A 26937-nucleotide genomic window follows, 5' to 3' on the forward strand; every position below is an offset into this window, starting at 1 on the left:
TTTTCAACCTAGAATCTTGTTAATTTTACAATGTGTTGACATTGTAAGTAGTGTACTATGCCATCCTTTGTATTGTTGTTTGAATATTTTTACCGCTGTAATTGTCTATTGCTCATGTTTAATTTATTCTTACTGTACACCGCCTTGAGTGAATTCTTTCAAAAAGGCGAAAAATAAATCCTAATAAATAAATAATATAATATCACTGGCCTACTTTAAGCATTGTTGAAATGTAATTTTCCATTGCAAAGGAGCAGTTTGAGTTTTTGTTACACAAAGTGCACCCAGAGTACAGAACAAAAGGTTTTGTCAAAAATATCCGTCACTCTCCTTTTCCAGTATATAGTACTAAACTGGTTTTTCTGCTAGCACAGTTACCAGTTTAAGTAAAGCACGGGTACCAGCGCATAACTTAACCTGTATACTCAGTGTCTCAGGCCTCCTTTTACTAAGCGGTGGTGAGCCCAATGTGGCCTTACCGCTAGCTATACCGATGCGTAGTAAAAGGGCCCCTAAATGCTAGGCTCCCATTATATTCCTATGGGCATCTTATCATTTAGAACATGCTAAATCCGTTAGTGCACCTTAGTAAAAGAACCCCTTAACTTGGTTAACATGAAGAAACAGGCTACCCCACAATTGTGTTAAGGGGGTTTCTGTAGGGCCAGTTAAACCTATGGACCAGGTGAGGCACTGGCTCAGGGCGTCAGACAAAATCCCAATCCTGCATCTTTCCTTCACTTCCCCCCCCTTTGCCTGCAGTTCAAAATCCAAAGGATGGAACGGGGAAGGGAAGAGAGAGGGAGAGATACCAGGCTGGGATTTTGGTACCCTTTATCACCAGTGGAGGGTGGGTGGGAACTGAGAGTGGGAGATACCAGATCATGGGTGGGGAGACACTGATGCATAAGTTGGCTCAGGGCACCACAGTCCCTTGAGGAAGCCATGGTATTGTGGTAGTTGATGTTTTCACACATTAAAACCAAGCATTATTGAATTTTTCAGAGACTTTCTGTCAGGAGCGTGGCACAGGCAGCAAAAGGGTGTGGAAGTGGTAGCAAAGTAGTGCATTATGCTTACCATGTGCTAACTGGCTACCCCAAAGATAACATGGGACCACTTTCTAGCTCCTAAACAGGAGGTGCTCAGTGCTTCTACGTAAACCTGGAGCAGGTACTGCGTGTTAATTGGAATGTTAATAAATGACCTGAAATTTAAAATGCTGGAAACACCCCTTCTTCATGCAACATGTTGTTTGGCTTACGGCATGTTAAAATTCTGTTATTTATTTATCGCATTTATACCCCACCTTTTCCCACACGATGCAGGCTCGAAGTGGCTTACAAGAGACCGAAAAGGCAAACGCCAATCCAGTGGTAATACAAATACAATATTTAAACAGATAAGTTATAGCATGTTAAACCCAAAATTTTACACATTTTAGTAGTAGAATCCATGAATGCGCTCCTGAGTGTGATGCTTTTCAAAATGCATACCCGCTGATATTGAAAACCATTTAACCGGCCAGGAATGGCACCTGGCTGGTTAAATGGCACTTAACTGGCTATCCGGCGATATTTACCCAATGTCCCTCCCACTTCCTCACCCCCTTTTTTGGGCCGCATGTAAATACCAATCAAATCTGATTAGTGCCAAAAACTGCTGGTTAAAAAGTCAATTATTGGCACTAATTGGCTCGTTATTCAATTCACTTGCTCACGCAAATTGGGCACAAGGCCAAATTGGCACGTGCAATCTTTGGCGACTTTTATTGAATTGGGGGAATGAGTCATAATAGCTCCTACATAGGCACCTAGTTGCCTCTTAAACCTGGCACCCTGTTATAATATTACCCTCTTAGGGAGCGTTTCTTTAAGTGAGTACCTCCAATTAGGCACCCAGAGGGCCCACTGTAGGAACCTATTATATTATCAAACCTAGGTGCCTAGGTTCCATTATGGAATACTAGCATAACCGGCTATCTACGGGGTCCTTTTACCAAGCTGTGGGAAAAAGGGCTCTGCAGTTATTTCCCAATCGCCAGGGCCCTTTTTACTGTAACGGTAAAAATACCCCAGGTACACATGGCCATGCGGTAAGAGAACTCTTACCGCATGGCCATGCGACGGGGAGCTCTTACCGCCACCCACTGAGGTGGCGATAAGGGCTCTTGCACTAATCCAACGGTAACTGGCCAGCACACGGCGATGTCCAATTACCGCCGGGTTACTGCCGCACAAGACGTTTCCAGGGGTTTTCTTTTTCCTCCAGAAATGGTGTGCGCTCAGGGCGGGACTACTACCAGCGGCTGCGTTGGGCTTACCGCTGCTCTGTAAACAGGCCCCTACATGTCTAAAATGTAGACGTGGGAACATAACGTCAGCCATAGAACTGATATAAGTGCGTGTGCCTATGAATAAGTGTGTAACTTATGAATGTGAGAGGGAGCCCCACCTATGTCTGGCCATAGCAGCCAACTTTTCAAATGATTCGGGGTGCTAAACCCAATGGAAAGTACCTCTCCTTGCACACAGTCAAGGAGTTTGCTCAATATTGGGGGTGCTGAAGCACCCACAGCATCCCTAGAGCTGGCTCCCATGTATGTCGCCCACACTCCACTTCAAGCTAAACATTTATGCATGTGACGTGTTTGTAAATGTGAGAAACTAGTTTACAGAATTACCCTTCACACTTAAGATCCTATACAGCATCACTTTTAATAACCCTGCACAATTAGGATCTGTATATCTTCCTATTTGATTGCTCTGTTAAAGCAGTTTTTAAGTGTTCCCATGGGACCAGTAAAAGTCCTGAACCATGGCACTGAAAGAAAAGTCTAGATGGATGTGTGAGGGTGTCATGAAAGGCGCAGAGGTACCATTTCCGGAAGTCAAGATATGAAATAACATCTCCCTAAACTGATGTACAGTATTCCAGAGGAGACGGGGAAACGCTACCATGGCAACAAACAACTTATTTTCAACAAGTGAGTGGAGGAAACGACAGCAAAAATATGTATATTTAAAACAGAAAATGCATTTTATATTCGAAGGAAAATGAGAAGGAGAAAATCTTTTATCCTTCTCCTTCCCCCGGCATCAATCTTTATGTCTCTGTTAAGATTTATAGACTTTGTGAACTGGTTGGTATTCAGGCAGCCTGCTTGGCTTTTATCTGGTCAACCTGGAGTTATCACAAGTTGCAAAGTGGCAGTATAGAAACTGGTAAATTGTGCTGTATTTGTTTGGCTCTATGAGCGTTCCCGCTGCCACTTGTCCCTCACCTCACCATGCTTCAAGAGTTGGTAGGTTCACTGAGCCCTTCCTCCATTATAGGATAGGCTTGCTTCTCCTAAAAATATTGCTTGCCTTCTCGTTGTGCCCCCTACCCATATTGGTATCCTTCTCTTCCTCTTCTCCCCATAAAGCCCCTAAACGTTGGCAAGAGACATCTATCTGTTTTGATCATGCATCTTCTTATCAGTCTTTATTATGTTCTCTTAATTTTATTTTGTGATTCCAGGATGTTTGTTCTGGTTTCTCTCTTATTGTGAACTGATTTTTTTGGTTATAGCAGTATATAAATTTTATGTAATGTTATATTTATGTTTATTGTTCTACTTGATGTACCGCCATTACTATTAAAAGGCCACAGCAGTTTACAAAATTCTAAAATTATCAAAGAAAAGAACCTCAAAGTTGAAAGAACAGAAAACAGTCAACCGAAGTGTCATTCATACAAAGACATGTACATGAATTAAAATAAGATAAAACAACACCGCAATCATAATCGGAGTTTCACAATCCCTGTCTGCTGAAGTCAGAATCTCAGGCAATACTAGCACCCTAAAGAGTGTTGAAGGCTACGAAAAAATAGTGCGACTTCAGTAACACTTTGAATCAAGGGAAAGAGTGCTCAGACCTTCTGAAAGGCGGAAGGTCATTCCACAGCTTCGGTATGAGAAAAAAGAAGGCTGAATGACAGGTAGACTCACAGTGAGCCAGCTTAGGGGAGGAAAGGGCAAGGTGATGGGAATCCAGGTGATGGGAAGAGGTATAGTGAATGATTAGGAAAGCCAGGTATGAAGGTGAACCTAAGTGAAGGGTCTTGTGAGTGATGCAGAGTATTATAAACTGCATATGATATATGATATGATATGTCATGTCATGTTGTCACGTCATTGCAGCCCTGCCCAACCCAGATGAAAGGAGAGAAAAATCAATGCTTTATTGATCCATTCCTTCTTGGGTAGTTTGTTTCCCCAGGTACTCACTACAATGTGCTCCTACTCCTTCCTAGATTGTAAAAAGATTCAAAGTGGCAGTACGCCCAATGCGGGCTTACCGCTCGCTAAAAAATGAAGTGGAGGAGTGGCCTAGTGGTTAGGGTGGTGGACTTTGGTCCTGGGGAACTGAGGAACTGAGTTTGATTCCCACTTCAGGCACAGGCAGCTCCTTGTGACTCTGGGCAAGTCACTTAACCCTCCCTTGCCCCATGTAAGCCGCATTGAGCCTGCCATGAGTGGGAAAGCGTGGGGTACAAATGTAACAAAAAAAAAAAGTATTGCTGGGCTGCTGTAGTTCCCACCCCCAGCACAGTGTGTACCTTACCAATAACAACTGGGTTAGCACGGGAGCCCTTACCACCACCTCAGTGGGCGGCCCAAAATGGCTGTGCAGCAAGTGCATCAAAAAGACCTACCTTTTACCCGCTGTGGTAAAAGGGGGCCTCGGCGTGCATCAAAAACACGCGCCAATGCCAGTGCAGGCCCCCTTTTGCTGCAGCTTGGTAAAAGGGGCCCTAAGTAAGTAGCAATTATTTCAATCATCATACCTTACCTTCTCTTTAACAACTGCCAGTTAATAACCTCAAAGAGTTAATTCCCAAATATTTCTTTTTTATACATATTTCTGAGGTGTAAAAGTGCAAAATCTTTCCTCTGTGCCAGGGGTTCTCAACCCAGCCAGTCAGGTTTTCAGGATACCCATAATGAATATATATGAGATAGATTTGCATACAGTGGAGGCAGTGCCAACTTATCTCATGCATATTCATTGTGGGTATCCTGAATACCTGATTGGCTAGATGTGTCCCGAGAACTAGGTTGAGAACCCCTGCTCTGTGCCCATGGTACAGTGAAATAGAAGCTGGTGCTAGACAGGGCTGGCCCAACCATCAGGCAAGACTAGGCAGTCCCCTGGGACAGCAAAAAGCAGCTGCAGTTCAAACAAACCAATAGATCCTGACAGCCACAAACTCAAAGAACCATCAGCATATACTTTGCCTTGCAATTTTATAGTATTTTTGTGTGATGATCATGATTGTTGAGTTTAATTGGTTTGACATATGTGCTACTTTTTGTGTATACCCTATGAATTTATCTTGTTGGGCAGACTGGATGGTCCGTGCAGGTCTTTTTCTGCCGTCATCTACTATGTTACTATGTTTGACATAAGGCTGAAGGTTCACCTAGGGTGCCCATCACCCTTGCACTGGCCCTGGTGCTGGAAGCGAAAAAGGTTCCTGATACCTGGCTTAAGTTTACATTAGAAGAATCCAATTTTTATGATGACTTGTGTACAACAGAGGCCCTTCCCCTGGAGAACCTTATTCATTTCCAACTGGAAAGAAAGACATTTTTCACCTGATCCCTCCCAATCTCAGTCGCCTTCCCTCCTTCTGTCTGAGCTAAGCTCATAACAGAATAACTATGTGAAAAGTACTAAAAAGCACTTAATTTATGCCTTTTTAAAAATAAAGGCAACAGAGGAACCCATGTGTGTTTATATAATAGACACCGACAATGATTCCCAGAAGCACACAAATGCTCTCACACAAATTTAAATCTGCTGCAAAGAAGATGTAAATGTTTGCCTGTACTCTATGCACGTATTAGCTATTTTATAAAATATGCGTAAACATTGCAACTGCACCCCTATGCTACCCAAACTATGGTGCCAACAACACCTACTCACAGTTTGGGGGATATTCTGTACAGGTCACCCAAATAGGCACCTAGGACTAGATTCTATAAACTAAGCCTAGAAAATCAGTGCTGAAAAAACACACATTTAGCGCTACTCTATAGGCGCAATTTATAGAATAAGCATAGTGGCCATACCCGCAACTAAAATTTAGGCGCAGCCATTTACACCAACTAAAATCTGGTGTAAATGTCCACGCTTTATTTTGGTGCAGATCTGGTACATTTTGTAACAGTGCTTGCAATTTTCAGGAATGCCCTGCCCATGCCCTCCCATGGCCATGCCCCTCTTGTGATCCACACAAATTTGTTTTAATTGTGGCAGTGCACCTTCATTATCTGCTCTGTCTTAAATACATTAATACTACTCTTACATGCTTGATTTCATTGTGTCACCCCCCTGCAGCAGGTTCTAGGAGAGCTAGATCTCTGCCTGGGTTTATATACCTAGACGGACATTTTTGTTTCTATGCTTACCTAATGTAATTGCAATCTTATTTGCCCTCAGACATGCAGAAATCAGTATTACCCTTTAGATTCTTTTGTCTGAGTTTCACATTTGCTAACTGTTGTCTCTCCCTGCCCCTGTCCTTTTGCCTTGATTTACAAATCACTCATATCCCATCTCAATTTTGCATATTGTCTCCCTAAATATAAATGGGTAAAAACAATCCCATAAAGCACAAAAAAAATGTTTTTATATCTAAAGAGCCCTAATCTTGATATTACTATGCTACAGGAAACACATTTGATTAAAGCCGACCATACTCGTTTTAAGGATACTCTTTTTACACTGGCTGCCTACTCTCCAGCACAATGCAAACGTAATAGTACAGACATACTTTTCAGAAAATATTTTCCTGCCACAATCACTCGTCAGTCATCTGATAATCTAGGCAGATGGCTGCTTCTGGAATTTCAAGTTTCGGAAGTCTCATATACATTGCTTAGCATATATGACCCTAATTCAAATTCTCCTGAATTCTTTTATGAATTATCTTCAAACCTCCTACACTTTGGGTCAACACATGTAATCATTGGTGAGGACTTTAACCAAGTTCAGGACGTTGTCCTGGATAGACAGTCCAAATGCCCAATTAGGCAATCCAAATCCCTCCTAGGTATTGACCACATTTTTTAAAAATGCATGGTTTCGTAGATCCCTGGAGAATCTGGCATCCTTCCATAAGAGAATACACTTTTTACTCTCCCCCTCAAGCCAGCTTCTCTGGGATAGACTACTTGTTGATCTCTTATTCATCAATCCCAGCTATTTTACACACCGAAACCCATGGGTCAGTCTTTTCTGATCATTCTCCTGTCTCACTCTGCTTCTCCTCCTCTCTAGCCTCCACTAATAGACCTCCCTAGAGATTTCAACCTTCTGACCTACAAGATAGCACCTTTGTAGCACACATGAGAAAGGTTATCTCTGAATATTTTGACAACAGCTCTTGTATTGAAGTTCAAGTGCATAGCTGGTGGGATGCCTTTAAGGCTACCGCTAGAGGAGCCATTATTAACGTCACTGCTGGGAAGAATAAAGAAAGAAAAAAAAAGATTTGGGGTTTTCAAAATCATATTAAAACATTAGAAAACCAAAACATGGTAGATAAGCTTCCTTGAACCTATTCTAATTTACAAAATACTAACCACCCTGTTTATTAAGCCACGCTAGCAGCTGCTGTGCGCTAATTCTTTGAATGGGCTGTGTTGGCATTGCTGCGCGGCTTAGTAAACAGAGGGGTAAATCTGAATATGTCAATTTGCATATGCAGGAAGCCTTATCTTGTATCCACTCCCAAAACTCCAAACTTTTCATTTATTACCATTTCTATACCGCCCTTATCCAGAGCGATGAACAACTCACACATACATAATAAAACATATTTTATTTGTGTATTTATGGCATTTATATCCTGAATTAGCCCAAGTAGAACTCAGGTTCAATATGTCTTACATAACAGTTAGAAAAGCATGAACACGTTCAAATATATTAACAGAAAATAAAATACATGATATAATGTTAGGCCAGTAAAACCTGAGTTAGGAGCAGATGTAATTAAATATATAGAGGTCTGTTTAAGAAGCAGCGATAGCGGCTATCTATGTGCTAGTGCCGACATGGCCCATTCAAAGTGAATTGGCCGTGTTGGCACTAGTGCATGGACAGCCACTAGCGCTGCTTAGTAAACCGGAATGTTAGTGATATAAGCTAGATAATTGAAATATGAAGGAAAACGGTAAGAGCTAGGATTAGCTGGGATAAATGGGAGTAGTGGGAGGTGGGATACGGTAAAAATTAATCCCATGAGTTTATTTGAGAAGGGTGCTTATTTCCTTAAAGCTAGACTGAGGAAGTGAGTTTTCAATAGACTTCAGAATAATCCGGTTCATTTGATGTATTAGGTAAGGAGTTCCAAATTTTAGTGCCTTGATATGAAAAGTTAGCAGTATGGACTGTTTTATAGGTTACATTCATACAATTTGGGAAATGTAGGATAAGATATTCTCTAGATGAGTTAGAGGCATTGCGTGAGGAAAATTCAATGAGGCTGTTCACATATATTGGGGCTGAACCATACAAAATTTTGTGAATGAAAGTACATAGCTTGAATGATATTCTATCATTTATTGGCAACCAATGCAAATCATACAGAAGGGGGTTGCTTTAGCAAAGCATGGTAGTCTGGATGTGAGATGTGCAGCAGTGTTTTGAGCGGTTTGTAGTTTTCTGAGGAAATCCCCTTTACGTCTTACGTAAATAGAGTTGTAATTGGGACTAGGGATTGAACTAGGGTACAGAAGACTTATTCTGCGAAGAATGGTCTTAGTTTCCTCAATTTCCATAATGAAGACTTTTGAGACCACTTTGGAAATCTGGTTATCTAGAGTGAGGAATTGATCAACTGTGTCAAGATTTTCATAGTTGAGTCAAGGAAATATGTGATGTTCTCAATGGTAAATGATTTAAGATATATAGCATGATGAGGATTACTAACTAAGAAGAATTTTATTTTTATCGGTGTTGAGTTTTAATTTGAAATTGAATGCCCAAGATTCCATTAGAGAGATACCTAATCTGATAATAATTTCACTTATTTAGTGAATGGAATACAGATGGTAACATCATTGCATAAATGAATGCTGGGAGACCATTTTTCTCCAGTAAATTGCCTAATGGAATCAACATGATATTAAACAGGATGAGGGACAATGGAGAGCCATGGGGCACTCCACAATCAGGGGACCATGGTGATGGCATTGTACCTGATTATTTCACTTGGTATAATCTAGACCTTAAGAAGCCTATATAAAACAATGCACATCAAAAATAATAAATACACTGAGAATAATAAGTCTAGCCAGCACAATATTTTAAAGCTAGACAAAATAGATCTAGAGTTTCCCAAATATTAGACAACTCAGACACCCTTCATATCACAGACACAGCCCGCTCAACTATGCCAAGCCTTTTATAAGCAATTATACAACTCTGAAATTGATTTCTCTCTCTTCCTTCCAAAAGTTCACAAATTCAATTTCTTCACCGAAAATTCCCTCCCATTACTGTCCCTTTTAGAATACAATCACACTGAAAAAGAAATTCTAACTGTTATAAAGGCTCTCCCACAAAATAAATCTCCTGACAATGAAGGTTTCACAATAGAATTTTATTTAGCATTCTCAAATATCCTCATACTTAAATTTTTTCAGCTTTACAATCTCTTTAACACTGACGCTACGTCAAAAGGCACCTTTCTAGAGAATCCATAATAGTGGTTATCCCTAATCCTGACAGAGACCACAACAAAGTGGAAAATTATAGGCCCATATCCCTTATTAACATAAATAATAAAATTTTTGCTAAAGTCTTAGCCACCAGACTCCAGACCATCCTTCCTGTCCTTAGCCATAGGGATCGGAATGGATTTACTCCTCAACGTCTCTCTAATGATAACTCTAGATTCTTATGCAACATCCTGTTGAGCACCCAATCCCTTACAGTCTCTTTAGATGCTAGAAAGGCATTCCACAGGATTTAATGATAGTATCTTTTTCACTCCTTACAATGGTTTGATCTGGGTGCACAATTTATACAATTGGTCAAACTTCTTTATTACAACCCCGTAGCCTCCATTGTACTCAATGGTACAACCTTATCCTCCCTTCACTTCTGTTCAACCTTGCACTGGAACCTCTGGCAATGGCTATTAGAAACAATCTTAACATTATTGATGCCCGCATCGGTCCTGAAGAAGTTATCCATCTATGCAGATGATATTCTCCTTCATACTACAGTTGATTCTCTGTCCTTGCTTCTCACCATTATTGACTCCTATATTTATATACTAGTAAAACATGCCCGTTTCTGACACAAATGAAACGGGCACTAGCAAGGTTATCTGAGTTCCAGCTTGGCCCTCCTCCCCTCCGAGTTCGATGCCCCATCCCTCCCTCGCCTCCCCTCCGAGTTCCATGCCCCCCTCTCCTCCGAGTTCCAGACCCCTGCGCCTCCCTCCCTCTCTCTCCTCCCCTCCGAATTCCAGGCCCCCCTTCCCTCTGAGTTCCATGCCCCTCCCTCCCTCTCCTCCCCTCCGAGTTCCATGCCCCCCTCTCTTCAAGTTTCAGACCCCCACACCTCCCTCCCTCCCCTCTGAGTTCTAGGCCCCCCTTCCCTCTGAGTTCCAGGCCCCCCTCCCTCTCCTCCCCTCCGAGTTCCATGCCCCCTCTCTTCTCCGAGTTCCGGACCCACGCGCCTCCCTCCCTCTCTCTCTCTCCCCTCCGAGCGGCAGCACGACCTGTGTTGCCCGCCCTCTTCTCCCAGTCCTCTGCCTGTCCCTCGCCTTCCTGCATGCCGGCCTGAATTTAAAAGTTCTTACCTCGGGGTCTGCCAGCAGCAGTAAAAGGCAAGCAGGCACGGCGCTTCAGCCTGCCTTCCCTTCTGTCTCAGCTCTGCCTCTGGTCCCACCCTCATTTCCTGTTTCCGGAAGGGTGGGACCAGAGGCAGAGCTGAGACAGAAGGCAGGCTGAAGCTCCATGCCTGATCGCCTTTTACTGCTGCCGGCGGACCCCAAGGTAAGAACTTTTAAATTTAGGCCGGCACGCAGGAAGGCGAGGGGCAGGCGGAGGACTGGTAGAAGACGGCGGGCAACGCAGGTCGGGCTGCCACTCGGAGGGGAGAGAGAGAGGGAGGGAGGCGCGGGGGTCTGGAACTCGGAGGGGGGCATGGAACTCGGAGGAGTGGGAGGCCTTGAACTCGGAGAACAGGGGGGAAGGGAGGGGGCAATTCTCCCGCGATGGAATCCTCACCTCCAACGTTCTGTGGCTGGCTGGTGCTGGTTTCCCTTCCCTCTCATTGATCCTCCCTCTGATGTCATCACATTCCGAAGCGAGGGCGGGCCAATGGGAATTATGTTATGAACCCAGGCATCCAGACGTAGAACGTTGGAGGTGCAAATTATTGTATAGGATATCTAGTTGTTATGGTATCAGTTTAATTGTCAGGATTATTGAAATATATGTAGCACAATTATTGATTATGCTGAATCAGATATACCAATATAAAAATACAACTTTAAAAACGTATTGAAACTGCAGCAATGAAACCGGCTTTCATGTCAAGCCCCTCTTTCCCCTCCCTTTTCCTGGGAACTTCTGATAGCAGGGCTAGTCAATTACAAACACTTAACAGAGACAAAAGGCACTGCTCCAAAGAGATATAAAACTTCCTTCTCCTCCCACCTGAAGGACTGGTAACAAAAACTGACTAGGTGGATACTTGAAGGCTCATCAAGACTTCTGCAGAAATTAAACACAACTGCAGACAGAGGGTCTGGAAAAATGTAAATCCAGGTACTGAAGACAAAGGACTCAGAGGAAAACCATAAACAAAACATTTGCCTGTCATCAGATGTATACCTGCCCCCCTCCAATCAGCTATCAGTCAAGAAGACGCCAGGACATCTGCAGAAAGGAAAGACTTATAATGTGATCATGTGAATAGACTACATTAACCATAATGCCTTGCAAATTATCCAGTGCAAACCAGGAAGCAAGTGCTGAGGTTCATGTGATCACATCCTCCTGCAACTTGCAATGTATAAAAGACAGAAGCTGTTACAGACACAGGGCTCTTCTTCTTGGGATCTGCTGCTCTGGGGACCTACAGCTCTACCCTTCTCTCCTGTGACCATGTGCTCATCACTCAGCTTTGTTACAAAGACTTTTCTGTAAGTTAATAATTCATATGTAAACCGGCTACCTTACTTTAAGCACAGATTCTCTGTAAGACTCTTACCTCTCGCTGCAATTGTATTAAATAAACTCCTTTTGAAGCTAAATATATGGTCTGTTCTTTACATATGTTCTTAAACCTGGTAAGGCAGGTTAATGCAATCCAATAAATATACTTAATTCCTTTTATTCTTGCAATTGCGAATATTATTATCTTAATAGACAATTGGTGGAGAAATTATAAATATTGGCAAATGCTCTGGAGCAATATTTCCCCAAATTATAAATTAATTCTTATAACACAGTTACAAAATTAACCAGAGTAAGTCAGCTGTGATGCTGTTATCTCCTCTAGTCCAAAAACATCATCTGTTCAATTTCCCTTTTAAATGGGAACCCAACAGCATCAAATATCTGGGTATTCGATATGGTAGGGACGTGGATTAATCCCTCCATCTTAATTCTGCCTCTCTCTTATCGATAGTTAACTCCACATTGGATAAATGGTCCCCTCTTTACCTTTTTTGGTGGGGCAGAGCTGTGGCAATAAAAATGATCCTTGCTCCCAAACTGAATTTTATTTTTTGTATGATCCCCTTTTCATTTCCCTCCTTATGTTATAAAAAGATAGAAAGTAATTTCTTTGGCTAAACAACCCCCACCCCCATCCCAAATCATGCTATACAAACTTAAATGAGTAAACAAAATGGTGGAATAAATTTCCCTGATTTCAAAGAATATCACCTTGTCTTCAGAATGCCCCAAGCTATTTGGGGGTTCCAAATGTTTACCTCTCCCAACCTTCCTAGATGGCTCACATATGAATCTAGCCTAGCTTCTCCCTTCCTCCTTCATCAACTCCCTTCCATGGATAAATTTCCATATCCCTCCTAATTTTGTCTCCTTAAAACCATGGCGCCACCGTTCATTCATATATAAAACTGACCAAAAATACTTGCTCGTCTCCTTCTGAACCAAGTCTTTGGTTTAACTCCTTCCTTATTACTACTAACTCTCACTTCAACTAGCCACTTTGGCAAAAAAAAAAAAGGTGTATAGCAACTTTCTTCAAAACATCTCCTCCCTATACTCTGCATATGATGTGCCTACGCCTGATACCAATTCCTGGCTACAATTCTCCACAGGTATTAATTTTTTGTATACAGCTAATAACCATCCATCTATTTCAGACCTTTCATCCATATGTAATATCCTACTCCTGGGCAATAAGAAAGCAGCAAAATTATACAAAACAATTCATGACTTCTTCCTAAGCCCCTGCTTTGCATTACAAAAAACCTGGGGAAATGATTTACATTACCAACCTGATGGTATTGACTTTTTGGCTAAAGACTAACAGACCCACTCCATCAGCTGGCATTACCCAATCCTCATTCTTTGTTCTTCATAAGGCATATTAGACGCCAGAAAATTGGCAAAAGTTACAAGATCTACTCTCCCTCCTTTTTACTGGTTGTGTTCTGCCCCTGAGGGAAACCTTTTGCGCCTACCGTTTGTGTAAAAGTTTGTGACTATTGGACTCAAATATAGCAAAGGATATCAGCAGTCTTATCTCTCTCATCACCAATTGCTCCATCGTATGATTTGAAAAAAAACTCGGTTCTTTCACCCCTAATCTCTCCATTGGTGATAATCATCTCAAACTTTTCAATACCATGATGGCTCTTGATCTTCATCTAATCGTACTATACTAGAAGGACAGCTCCCATCTAAAAATGCAAGAATGGTGGAGCCAAATTTGTGCCATTCAAAAATATGAAGAACACGCAGCTTTAAAAATCTCATCATTGTGCCAACTTCAAGAAGACTTGGGCTCCGTTAGACAAATATATTGCAAGCTCCACTTACAGTTTATAATTTTTCTTTTACAGTGCATCTCCTGTAATGCTCGTAACTCCTGTATAACATTATGTCTCTGTTTATTAAGGTGCGCTAGTGTTTTTAGTGCATTGTAAAAATTAGCATGCGCTGTGTAGACGCCCATAGGAATATTATGGGCATCAACACGGGTAGGGCGCGCTAATGCTTACTGTGGGCTAAAAACACTGACGCACCCCTAGCGCGGTTTAGTAAACAGGGCCCTAGGTGTCATTATTGCAACTTTTGTTGCTGCTTACATTGGATATGTCATTTTATATTACTGTCAAAATTCATTTAAAAAGATTTGAAAAATAAAATAACCATCTATTTGCTGGCAGCTCTTAAAACGTTCTTTTAAAGTTTCTGTGGCTATGAGATGTTTTTTTTCTAGAAAAAATTTACATTATTAGTAAAACTGAAACAGAAATACTTTTTATGACTGCTCATTCTAGCCAGAAATAACTAGTGATGGGCAGGAAATGAACTGCTATCTGAGAAACATAGTTCATATGTTCATTACCATATTTTACCAGTTCCTGATGTGTGAATAGTCAGTCTGTTCTGTCTATGGAATGTTTTATAATTGACTTGCATAGCTTTAGTGACACAGGCCAAGGCTCTGATACATATTGACTCCCCCTATATGCAAAATTCCAGTTTATCACAAAACATAGGAATGCCAGAACTTAATGTCATAACAGATAAGATATATATAAAAAAAAAGGTTTTTCCCAGGAAATTTTAATTTCTACAGTCAGTGGTTATCATTGGGGTCCTGATGTGCGTGGTTCATTGGCCAGAACCCAGTAAAACGCAGCATGGAAGAGAAAGTGGATAATTACATTGTTAATCAGTTGGTTAGGTTACATGGTAACCAGGGGTCCATTAAGTCACTTCTGAAGGCTGAGCAGTGTGAAATAATTAGCTTTTTCAGCTCTCCATCAGCTATTAATTATATCCTGAAAGAAGATATTTGGAGCGTGCAGTAGAAGTTATAGACATCTATTAATGCCTTCTTGCCACATAGATGTGATTACAAACACATACTCCCAAATTCTATAAATAGCACCCAAATGTAGGTGCACAACTGGGCATGCAGTTATAGAACAGGGCTAGTTGTGCATGTGAAACTGTCAATTTGCAAATATTTGGTGATAAATACTAAGGAGGTTTGATTGACAGGAGACGGCGTCACATGACAAGGCTGAAGCTGTCTATACCCAAGGAGGTTTTATTGCTCCCTAAGCAGCCTCAGCCATCTTGATACACTCAAAATACATTACTTTGTATGAAAGCAAGCTCCGCCTACTGGCTTCAGGCCAGATAATGGGCCAAGCATGCTCCTGCTGTCTTCTGACAATTAAACCCCCTTGATAAATACCAATTAATGGTGTTATGAAGCACTAATTGGTGATAAATTTGCAGCAGCGCTTATAAGAGATTTACGCCTCCATTCTATAAACAGCATATCTAACTTCTCCGCTGCTCAAATGCAAAAAGAGTGTTAATGTGGGAGGAGCATAGGCATGTCAGAGGCATTCAGACTATTCTTGTGTGCACTGTATAGAATAGTTTCACTCATGCACCCAACTGCCACATTTAGGTGCCACCGTTTACACTAGCCATAGACATGATATAAGTGGTCATACCTAAGTTTGGTGTGTAACTATAGACCTATGCAGATTTGGCGTGCAACTGTGCCATTATAGAATGCTAGTATAATGTTCAGTTTTTTTGGTGCCTAGCTTTTAGCAACTTATGTAGAACTGTGCTCAGTCACACAAATAACTTCACGCGTTTTAGACATGAGACAGTGCAGTTCTAGTGCTTGTATTGCTCCTGGACAGACTAGCGTCTTACTTTTTGGATCTGCTAGGTACTGGTGACCCAGGCTGGCACAATTGGAGAAAAGGTGCTGGAGATGATGAACCTATGGCTTTACTTATGTAGTAGTTTGCCATGCCTTTTTGACCATGTTCATCCTGTCTTCAGATGTTGTGGTTACAAATATATTTACTCCTACACAACTCTTATTACTGTCGATGAAAGTAATTAAAACAATTTGTTTTCACCTTCAGGGTACAATACAAAAGCTGACTGTGGCAAACTCTCTTCTACTCTATCGCATAAATAGTAGTAGTAGTAGTAATAAGGAGGCAGATTTTACAAATGATATACAAATCGCAATTTAGACGTCCAGGTTGGGACATGTCACATTCCACTAATATTTTAAAACAGGATCTTCCAACATAGACCCCGTTCTAAGATACATGCAGGAATGGATGTGTGTGTGCCGGTTACATGCAGTGGGAATGTCCATTTATAGGCATCTGTCTAGCTTATGCGACTTCAATCTACGTATCAATACTAATGTATATATCACAAAGGTAGATGAAACAATCTGGAGTCAAAATGTTATATGCTCTGATTAAATGCTGGTTGGAACCTTTTCCTTTTGCAATTCTGGTTCCTGTTTTTTATATAGAGGAAGTCTCATATAAAGTCACAGGATAACTTGTTCCTTACTCACTTGTGAGTCCTTTTCTGTGACATATCTTAATCATCGACATAACCCCCTACCACCCTGCACCTCCGCATCTACTAATTACTAATTGTGCCTAAGTAAGTTTTCTAGTTTTTCTAATTTTTCTTTTTCCTTAGTCTCTTTGTTTCAATAGCACAGGGCTATACTTCACAATTAATCCACTGTGCTGACAGCAATTTAAAACAATATTGAATAATGGCAGGCTTGCAATGGTCACTTATCTTGACTCGTCAATGTGGAGCCTCGACACCCCGAATCTTGGCCCCTGACAGGTGCCTGTTTCGCTGTCTTAGCTTTCTCAAGGGGAATATTTTGACATCAGGTCTCTGCTCTGACGCCTTCTTCTTTCAACTGCCACGCCAGAGCAGAGACGTCAGACTCAGAAACAGAACGAAGGAAGAAGAGGACCTCGGCTGGCAGGGGTTGGGGTCCCCCGCCAGCAAAGGTAAGCGACGGCGACGGTGGGGGAGGGTTGGCAGTGGGAGGGGGGGGTCGAGAGGGTCGTCGGCAGGGGGGGTCAACGTTGGTGGTGGTGGCGGTGGCGGGGGGTCGGCAATGGCGCAGGGGGGTTAGCGGCACCGGGGGGGGCTAAAATGTGCCCCCTCACCTTGGGCTCTGGACCCTCTCCCGCCGAAGTCTGGCTACGCCCCTGGTTCAGGCATATATACACATGTATGTCATCCATTTTAATAACACATATGTCTATGGTTTCTCAAGCTGTCACAGCATTCTATCTCCCAGCTTTAGGCAACTCTTTACAGAATTACCTTCTTACTGCATTTTTGGCCCTCTTGCTAAACCGCATTAGGCCCCTAACATGCATTTAGGGCTAGATTCTATATATGGTGCCAAAAAAATCAGCGCTGAAAAAAAGGGCTATTCTATAAACGGCGCTTAAAGTTAGGCACAGTTTAAAGAATAGCACTTACGCCCGGGAGTCGCACCTAACTTTAGGCATAGCCATTTGCACCAACTGCAGCGCGGCATAAATGTACATTCCTAAATTAGGCGCATATCCCCCGTATTCTATAACAATGCGCGTAAATACCCCCATTCCGCACCCTTTTTTTTTTACTCACGCATAAAATTTAGGTGTGAATCCTGCTCCTGAATTTACGTACGTAAGCTCCAATAATTAGTGCCAATAATTACTTGTTAAAATGACAATTAATGGCACTAATTAGCTCGTTATTTAATTAAATTGGGCATGCAAATTGGGCACGCACTCAAATTTGCACGCACAGTTTTTTGTGATGTCTATAGAATTAGGGGATCAATGCAGGAAAACAGGCTACCACAAAACACATTAAAATGTTCTACAGTACTTTTCCCTTTTCCATACACTAACCATGTGTTAATTATGTTTAAAAATATATTTTTTGAGGGAGCAGAGAATGGGCATGGAAGCACTAACAAGGTAGGGCATTCATAGCATACGCTAACTGGCCAATGCTGAGTTAATGCAGAAGCGCTTGCCACATAATAAGCACCCCAATGTTACATTTTTACAGGTATTGGGTGCTAATGATACAATTAGCAAACGACCTGATTAAAAAAAAATTAACATAGTAACATAGTAAATGACCGCAGATAAAGACCTTACAATCCATCCGGTCTGCCCAACAAGATAAACTCATTTTACTTGGTATGCGATACTTTATATGTATACCCGAGTTTGATTTGTCCTTGCCATTCTCAGGGCACAGATTGTAGAAGTCTCTTGTACTAAAAGTTCAGAAGATTCTGGAATCCTAAAGAGCTACAAGATTCTGGAATCTCAATTAGTAGCAACATTCCATGTAGAACCCCAAAGAGTAACATAGAGGGGCATAATCGAACAGCGCCGGCGAAATACATGGCCGGCGATGTATTTTAGCGGTGCCGCAAACAGCTGGCCAGACCCGTATTTTCAAAAAAGATGGCCGGCCATCTTTTGTTTCGACAATACGGTTCCGGCCAGCCAAATGCCTTGGATTTGGCCGGGGTTTGAGATGGCCAGCTTCGTTTTTTAGCGATAATGGAAAGTTATGTCGGCCATCTGAAACCCCAGCCAAATTCAAGGCATTTGGCCGTGGGAGGAGCCAGCATTTTTAGTGCACTGCCCCCCCCCCCCCCGACATGCCAGGACACCAACCAGCCACCCTAGGGGTCATTGCGGTGGACTTCAGAAAAGCTCCCTCGTGCATAGCTCCCTTACTTTGGGAGCTGAGCCCCCCAACCCCCCCCCCCAAACCCACTACCCACAAATGTACTGCACCCACTAAAATTGCTCCAGGGACCTGCATACAGCCTATAGGTCTTATTGCTGCTGTATAACTTTGGCACACCAGTTCACACCTGAAGACTAACCTCTCTGAAAAAGTCCTTTCTTGAAATAAGCACGTTTACTCACAGTTAACTGCAGATCAGAGGTTGTGCCCTACTGGCAAAGAGTCCCCTGGTACTAAGATTAGCAGTAGGTCAGAGCTGGCACAATGGTGTACAATGCCCTCTTTCAGCACCATGCAAGGTAAGAACTACGTTCTCTAACGTGGGTAACACAGGAAAGGGAACTAAAACTGGCTTACAAAAATGGCCACTATCGCATGGACTACAACAGGAAACAAAACAGGGCACACTCTGACCTGGTTGGCAGGGGGGAAAGCACCATGGGAGTAGAGCCCAGTACCCTACACCCAACACAATGCATTGGTAATGTGACTCTGCAGTGCACCTAACAGAAAAGGTGTCACACTCACCCGAGAGCCACATCGCAACCAGGGAAAGGCTGTCGGAGGATACAACACATTCTGCTGTCATGGAGGTGGGTATGGCGTTTGAGGCTGGCATACAGACTGGCAAAAAAGGTTTTTAGTTTTATTTTTTTAGTTTGGAAGGGGGTTGTTGACCACTGGGGGAGTATGAGGAGGTCATCCCCGATTCCCTCCAGTGGTCATTTGGTCAGTTGGGGCACCTTTTTGAGGCTTGGTCGTGAAAATAAAAGGACCAAGTAAAGCCGGCGAAATACTGCTTAACACCGCTTTTTTTTCCCATTATCGGCGCAAGCCGGCCATCTGGTAGCCACGCCCATGCCCGCCCATGTCCCGCCTTCACTAATCTACCGACACGCCCCCTTGAACTTTCGCCGGCGAAGCAACAGGAAAGCGGCGATGCTGTCAAAAATGCCGCTTTCCATTATACCGATTTCGCCGCTTTTCCAAAAAATCGCCGGCCATCTCCCGATTTATGTCAGGAAATGGCCGGTGATCACTTTCTAAAATAAGCTGGATAGTAACATAGTAAATGATGACAGATAAAAGACCTGTACAGTCCATCCAGTCTGCCCAACAAGATAAACTCATTTTACATGGTATGCGATACTTAAGTCTTAAAATATGCTGCATTAAATGTAGGCTTAACCATGGGAAAATCTCACATTAGAACATATTAACCCCAGCACACTTCAGTAAAAGGCCCCTTTATAATATTAGCAAATAACAGCAAAAGCTTGTTTTAATATAGTGTGCTGTGATATCCAAATAATGATTCTGATTTACTAACCTTTTTCCCCATAAGCAGGCCAACGTGTGCTGTATTTTAAATGCAATTTTGTTATTAATAACAATATTTTATAATGAGATGAAAATGAACGAGGTGGTGGGTAGAGACGACAGCTTGATAAAGCTATTAGATGTTTGAAGACGTAAGCTTTTCAGATAAATTCTGTCTTGCCTCTAGCAACGTCAGACATACTTGTTGGAGCTCATCAAATGCCACAGTAGCCAAAAGCCATATAGTAAGAACAGTATATTAATGTGTCATAGTTAGTACCTCATGAGAAAGAGTTGATGAAGCAATGGAGCTTTTCAATAGATACAATGCTTGACTTTTTTCCAACCAGTCTATGAGAGGTTATTAAATCAACAAATATAGCAGTTTTCCTAAAATCTCATAAAATCGCAGTTCCGCACAAAAGCCATATATCCTCATACTGAGATCATCTGCTGCAAAATTAAGTCACTGGGTGACCCACAAGCTCAGACAAAAGGGGACATAACGAGCAGCAAAACAACTCAAGTAGATCCAGCCAGCATTCATTTATCCCTGCTACTGTACATCGTGTTGTAAATAATGAAACTCAGTAGGATTACTGCAGCTAATTTAAACCCATTCTGATATTCTGAAAGAGGATAAGCATACCATTTTATTTTTTTGCTTCCTCCAAGAAAGAGGTTTTAAAACAAGGAACTGGCATTAACTTACCTCAATGTGAACTGATCCTGTGACGAATTTCTAGAAACAGAGACAAAATAGGTCAAAGTGTCCCCTGGTTTTACAGTCTTTGGTAGGTATTGAACAATGACATTATTATCCAACTTTATTTCATATAAAGATGGGCTGCCATGAGTTTGATAAAGAAAAACACTTCTAATCCTTTGTAAGGAAGGTCTGGAATCATCCATGTCATTGCGTCCTGCTCGGATAACATTTTTTCTCATGTCCTCCTTGACACACTCTCCTTTCTCATCCACTGATTGAATGATATAGTAAAGTTCCACAGGTGTGCCTTCCCACTGGTCGGTGAACTTTTTACGCCCAGCTACCACCGTTGGTGGGTCAAACCAACTGGGAAGGAGCTCTAGTTCTGCCACACACAATCCCAGATCCCCCATCAGTCTGCAGCTGCCCTTCACTTCTCTCGTCTCACGAAATGCGAACACCCTCAGGCACGGCAACCGTTCTGTGGTCCTATAATCGTCCCAGTCTCTGCCCACAATGTAAAACAAGATCTGAACTTTTGGCCAGCTGGGATAAATCTTCTCATTGATGACATATGCTTTAAGTTTCCAATTAAAAGTAAACTGTTCGGTAGACCCAAACTGGTTTGGCATCAGTAGCAGTTCTTGGGGCACCATTTGCTCTACGGTGAAGGGTCCATAACTGGCATTAATCAATGGCACTTTCTTGGCTTTGTAAATGAGAAATGACTCCACCCTGGACTGCAAACTGGAATTCCTCATGATATCCTGATTTGCCTCTTTCAGAAAGAAGGAAACGTCACTGGAGTGAATGCTGTAATTCACAGGCAGATAGGTTGGCAGCAGAGAAAATTTCTGTACACTGTCCAAGTTCCCGCGACTCTCTGTCACTGTCAACAAAAGACAAGTTTAGTTTAACAGCTGAAAATTCTCAAGGAATAGTTAAAATACAGTGTTTGACGTTATAGTAAGATCTGACATGGCCCCATTCTTTCCATACCTTGATGGTTATAGTTTGCTAGGGAATTAGATTTTCCTATCTCTGTATAGCTATTTGATTAATTATTTATTTCAAGTCCACTAAATTAAAGGGAATAACTGAACTTTAGTCTGATAATCTTATTTTGAGATTCAAAACAGAGGCAGCCTTTAATTTTATTTGGCATGTTTGAGTACATTTATATAAGGTTTCAGTGCTATGCTCTTTGGGTTGTGGGACTTGGGATTTGTGACCTTCCACTAAACTAGAACAAGTAAAAAATGTATTTTGTAAATCTGCCATGCCTTCTTATGTTTCTCTTGCTCATATACTGCTACATATAGAAACCATAATAAATATTATATGACAGAATAAAGTTTCAGAAGCCCTTTTACAAAGTGGCGGTAAGCCCAATGCAGGCTTACTGCTCGCTAAAAGGGAAGTACCACCAGGCTGCTGTGACAACCCGGCAGTAGTTCCCACCCCCAGTGTGCACCATTTCCGGCGCTACAAAAAATTTAAATTTTTTTGTAGCGCTGGTATGTACCTGGCTGTAATCAGGCAGTGCTGCATGCTGCCCAGTTATCGCTTGGGTAGTGTGGGACCCCTTACTGCCACCTCAATGTGTGTCAGTAAGTGCTCCCACCCGAGATGGGCATGCAGCAAGTGCTTCGCTTGCCGCACGTCCATTTCTTTCAAAAAAAAACCCACCTGCCTTTTACCTGCTGAAGTAAAAGGGGGGGGGGGGGTCTCGGTGTGCATCAAAAACACGTGCTGACACCAGCGCAGACCCCCTTTTGCCGCTGCTTTGTAAACGGACCCCTCAGTGACTACTGGGCTCCTGCTCAAGTCTCAATACATAGGAATATGTCTACCAAAGGGAATTAAGCCCCAAACGCGTGCTTAGGACATGTGAAAATGCTTACGGCAAAGCACGCTAATTGGTAATTAGCAGCAGTTCGCTGTCATTTTTGAAGCTCATGTGAATTGTTTATGTGTATGCATGCTTTTATATTATGTATGTTTTATTGTGAACTACTTAGGTGTAAGTGGGGTATACGTTTTAGAAATAAATTAAATAAACTTTTTTTGTATATATTTTCTGGAGGGGGCATGTCAGGGGGGTGGAGAATGAGAGTGGACATGCTATTCAGCTAGTGTGCTCTGATTGCAACATGCTAACTGGTTAGTACATATTCTAACAAAGCCCAATTCATATTTGCCTATTGTATTTCATGAACTGTTAATATATGTTCCATTGTAATACCTAATTGGTTAGTGCAGCAGACTTTGGTCCTGGAGAACTGGGTTCAATTCCCACTGCAGTTCCTTGTGACTGTGAGCAAATCACTTATCCCTCCATTGCCCCTAGTACAAATAAGTACCTATATACTATGTAAACCACTTTGAATGTAGTTGCAAAAACCACTGAAAGGTGATATATCAAGTCCTTTCCCTTTTCCCTCTTTTAGTCTGTAAACTGCTTTGTTATATTTTGTAGGAAAAGAGAGATATGAAGTGGAAATAAACCACCATAATGCAGAAGCTCTTAGGGCCCCTTTTACCAAGCTGCAGCAAAAGGGGGACTGCGCTGGTGTCAGAGCATGTTTTTCACGCACGCCAAGGCCCCCTTTTATCGAAGCTGGGGAAAGGGAAGTCTCACTTTCCTACAGGAAATGGCCATGTGGAAAGTAAAGCACTTGCCACGCGGCCATTTCGGAGGACGGCCCTTACCGCCACCCACTGAGGTGACAGTAAGGGCTCCCATGCTAACCCAACGGCAACCGGGCAGCACACGGTACTGCCTGATTACCGCCGGGTACACTCCGTCGCTTCATAAATAAATTAATTTTTGTAGCGCCAGAAATGATGGTGCACGCTAGGGGTGGGAAGTACCACCGGGCTGCTATGGTAACCCAGAGGTACTTCCTGTATAGCGAGCAGTGAGCCCATGTTGGGCTTACTGCCAATTATCCCTTAGTGCCTCCTAAATAGGAGGCAGTAAGTGATCCCCCGTTTATTTTTTTCAGGTTACAACATTAGCGTACGACCTGAAAGAGAAATACAGCAAATTGCCCTATTTTCTGGGTACACTAGAAATGATCTTAGAATGTGGGGAAAATTCAAGTTATCATGCATTAGGCCTCACACTTCAGAAGACATCAAAACTTTTCCTTCTAGCCCTTCAGCAATGTCTCGCCCAAATATATTAAACAGAATCAGCCCCCGCACAGATCCCTGAGGCACTCAGACCCCGAGGTCGTGGAGACGAGGACTGTCGGAATTTAAGAAAGCATGGGACAGGCATGTGGGATCCCTTAGGAAAGGAAGAGTTAGTGGTTACTGAGGATGGGCAGACTGAATGAACCATTTGGTCCTTCTGCCGTTATCTTCTCTGTTTCTATGTTCTACCCCCATGGTAATGTAGGGGGCAAATACCATGGATCTGGAAGTGGCAACAAACACACAGCGATGCTTAACTGCTTCTAAGTTACCACAAATAGACCTGGCAGGAATGGGAAAAAAAAAATCACAGTCCCTATAAATGTCAAAAGGAATTTGTAAGGAAAGTTTTGTGGTATAAAGAGTTTGATGAAGAGTTCTTGTCACTGCCACTGAAAGTTAAAGTAACTGTAACAGGCCATCAAAGTTGGCCAGTGACCACTGAGACAGTAATAGTCCATGAACTGAAAACAGTAATGTATTCATAATGAGATATTCATATTTTAAAGGGTGCTTGATTTCCATGTTTTGAGTATTCTGGGCATTCAGGAAAGATGCACTACCTAACATCTACATTAGTGAAAGCTCTAAATTGGCTGAATAAGTCTGGCTTTGAAAAGTTAAAAGTAAAGTTGGACAGGTATCAATAAAGCCTAAAGACGATCTGGCATTAAGCAATCAGTAGGTATACAATGTCCAGCGCCACTTCTTCTGTTTAATTTAACATTCAAACTTAAAATTTTGCTAACATAGTAGATGACAGCAGAAAAAGACCTGCACGGTCCACCCAGTCTGCCCAACAAGATAAACTCACGTGTCATTTTTTGTGTATACCTTACCTTGATTTGTACCTGTCCTTTTCAGGGCACAGACCGTATAAGTCTGCCCAGCACTATCCCCACCTCCCAACCACCCGCCCCGCCACCCACCACCGGCTCTGGCACAGACCGTATAAGTCTGCCCAGCACTATCCCCACCTCCCAACCACCAGCCCTGCCTCCCACCACTGGCTAGTTTCAACTATCACCACTGTAGAGAGCAGATTACAAATGAAGTCCAAAAACAATAATATTTCACATCTCCAAGTCATCCCCTCCCCCCCCCCCCCAAATTGCCTACCCTAGTTATTCCATATTAAACAATTCTAAATCCACCCTCTCAATTTCAGTCGCCCCCAAACCTACCACAACCTCTCTAATACACCCATAGATTAAACCATGATTATTAAACTACTCCTTAAACAGCTATGTTTCTAGCTGTTTCCTGAAATTAAAAACAATCTTTTGTATTTTCCGGCTCTTCTGGCAACTTGTTCCATAATTCCAGGATCACCCATGAAAAAAAGCAACTAGTTTGCATCTTAATCAAATGAAAACTTTCACTGGCGGCAATGATAAATTGATTATTGCACTGGACTGAAAACGTCTACCCAGCACATAAGAAAGATGTAAGGATAACAGAACCCCCAACGTTTTTACCTGAGTACCAGCTGGGATGTTTTGATTCACTTGGGGGGGGGGGGGGGTGTCTGTACTTACCCACATTATCTCTGTTTTTCCAAATTTAGGGGTCCTTTTAATAAAGTGTGCCAAAAAATGGGCTGAACTAGTGTAGGCGCATGTTTTGGGCGCACGCAGATCCATTTTTCAGCGTGCCTGTAAAAAAAAGGCCTTTTTAAAATTTTTGACGAAAATGGACATGTGGCAAAATAAAAATTGGCACACGTCCATTTTGGGTCTAAGACCTTACCGCCAGCCATTGACTTAGCAGTAAGGTCTCACGCGGTAATCGTCTACGCACATCAAGTCAGAGTTACCGCCCAATTTTCACCGCGCGCCAGAAAATAAAATATATTTTCTGCCGCATGTAGCGGATGCTCGTCAAAAATGAAGTTACCGCAAGGGCCACACAGTAGCCGGGCAGTAACTCCAAACTGATGAAAGTTGGGCGTAGGCGCCTAGGCAGCTTAGTATAAGAGCCCCTTAGGGTCTCTTTTACTAATGTGTGTTAAATTTGGGCGTAACAAGTTCTAACATGGGATTCTAATTACAGATTCAATGCAGTACTTTTTAAGGTTTTTTCATTTTATTTGCAGGTCATCATGCACTAAGCTCATTAGCAACAAGATCTGCAAAAAAAATTAATGCAGGAGTGTTTACTGTCTCCTACTTAGGAGGGGCTCAGTGCTCCCATGTTAACTCTGCGTTATCCGGTTAGCGCACACTAATCAGAATATGTTAGCCAGATAGGGCAGAAGCACCTACTCTCCACCCATGACACACCTCCTCTACAAAAATATATTTTTAAATGGTTAATTTTTAATGTACACTTAGCACATAGAAACAGGCAAAATACCGCAAAGTGCTTTAATGCAGTTTTTGGTACCCTGTTTTCCCATACTAACATCGCATTAAGGGGTCCTTTTACAAGCTGCGCTAGAAAGTGGCCAGTGCTGAAATTAGCACGTGGGTTTGCTGCATGCTCCGGCCACTTTCTAGCTTGGTGAAAAAATGCCAGAATTGTACTTTGTTTCAGTAATGGCCGAGCACTAATTTCACAATTGGCATGCGGCCGCTTCCACCTGAGCCCTTACCACCACCTATTTGGATGGTGGCAAGGGCTCATGCACTAATCCTGCGGTAACTGGGCAGTGCATGGTGACGGCAGTGCGCTGCCCGATTACCACAGGGCACGGCTACTCCCTGCCCCACTCCCCACACTGAGGAATTGGCACGCGCTGATCACAGCGATACTGTGGGATGCCTCAGCATAGCCTATGGTGGTGCTGTTTTTGCCATGAGCTACCCATGCAGTAGTTCTACCACCCTTTAGATAAAGGGCCCCTAAGGGG

The 26937-nt window shown here is 42.4% G+C and overlaps 1 protein-coding gene across 1 annotated transcript in view; it reads right to left on the reverse strand.

Annotated features, from left to right (window-relative positions):
* TMEM132D (transmembrane protein 132D) overlaps nt 1-21873 on the reverse strand; it is a 506509-nt gene extending 484636 nt beyond the window's left edge. Inside the window, exons 1-2 of the mRNA XM_030218396.1 lie at nt 21864-21873; nt 20889-21774 (exon numbers count right to left, since the gene is read on the reverse strand). Coding sequence (XP_030074256.1) covers nt 20889-21774; nt 21864-21873 — 896 coding nt within the window. The remainder of the gene's footprint in view (nt 1-20888; nt 21775-21863) is intronic.
* Nucleotides 21874-26937: the final 5064 nt, after the last annotated feature.

Source organism: Microcaecilia unicolor, chromosome 11, assembly GCF_901765095.1.
Source record: "Microcaecilia unicolor chromosome 11, aMicUni1.1, whole genome shotgun sequence".
Classification (NCBI taxonomy): domain Eukaryota; kingdom Metazoa; phylum Chordata; class Amphibia; order Gymnophiona; family Siphonopidae; genus Microcaecilia; species Microcaecilia unicolor.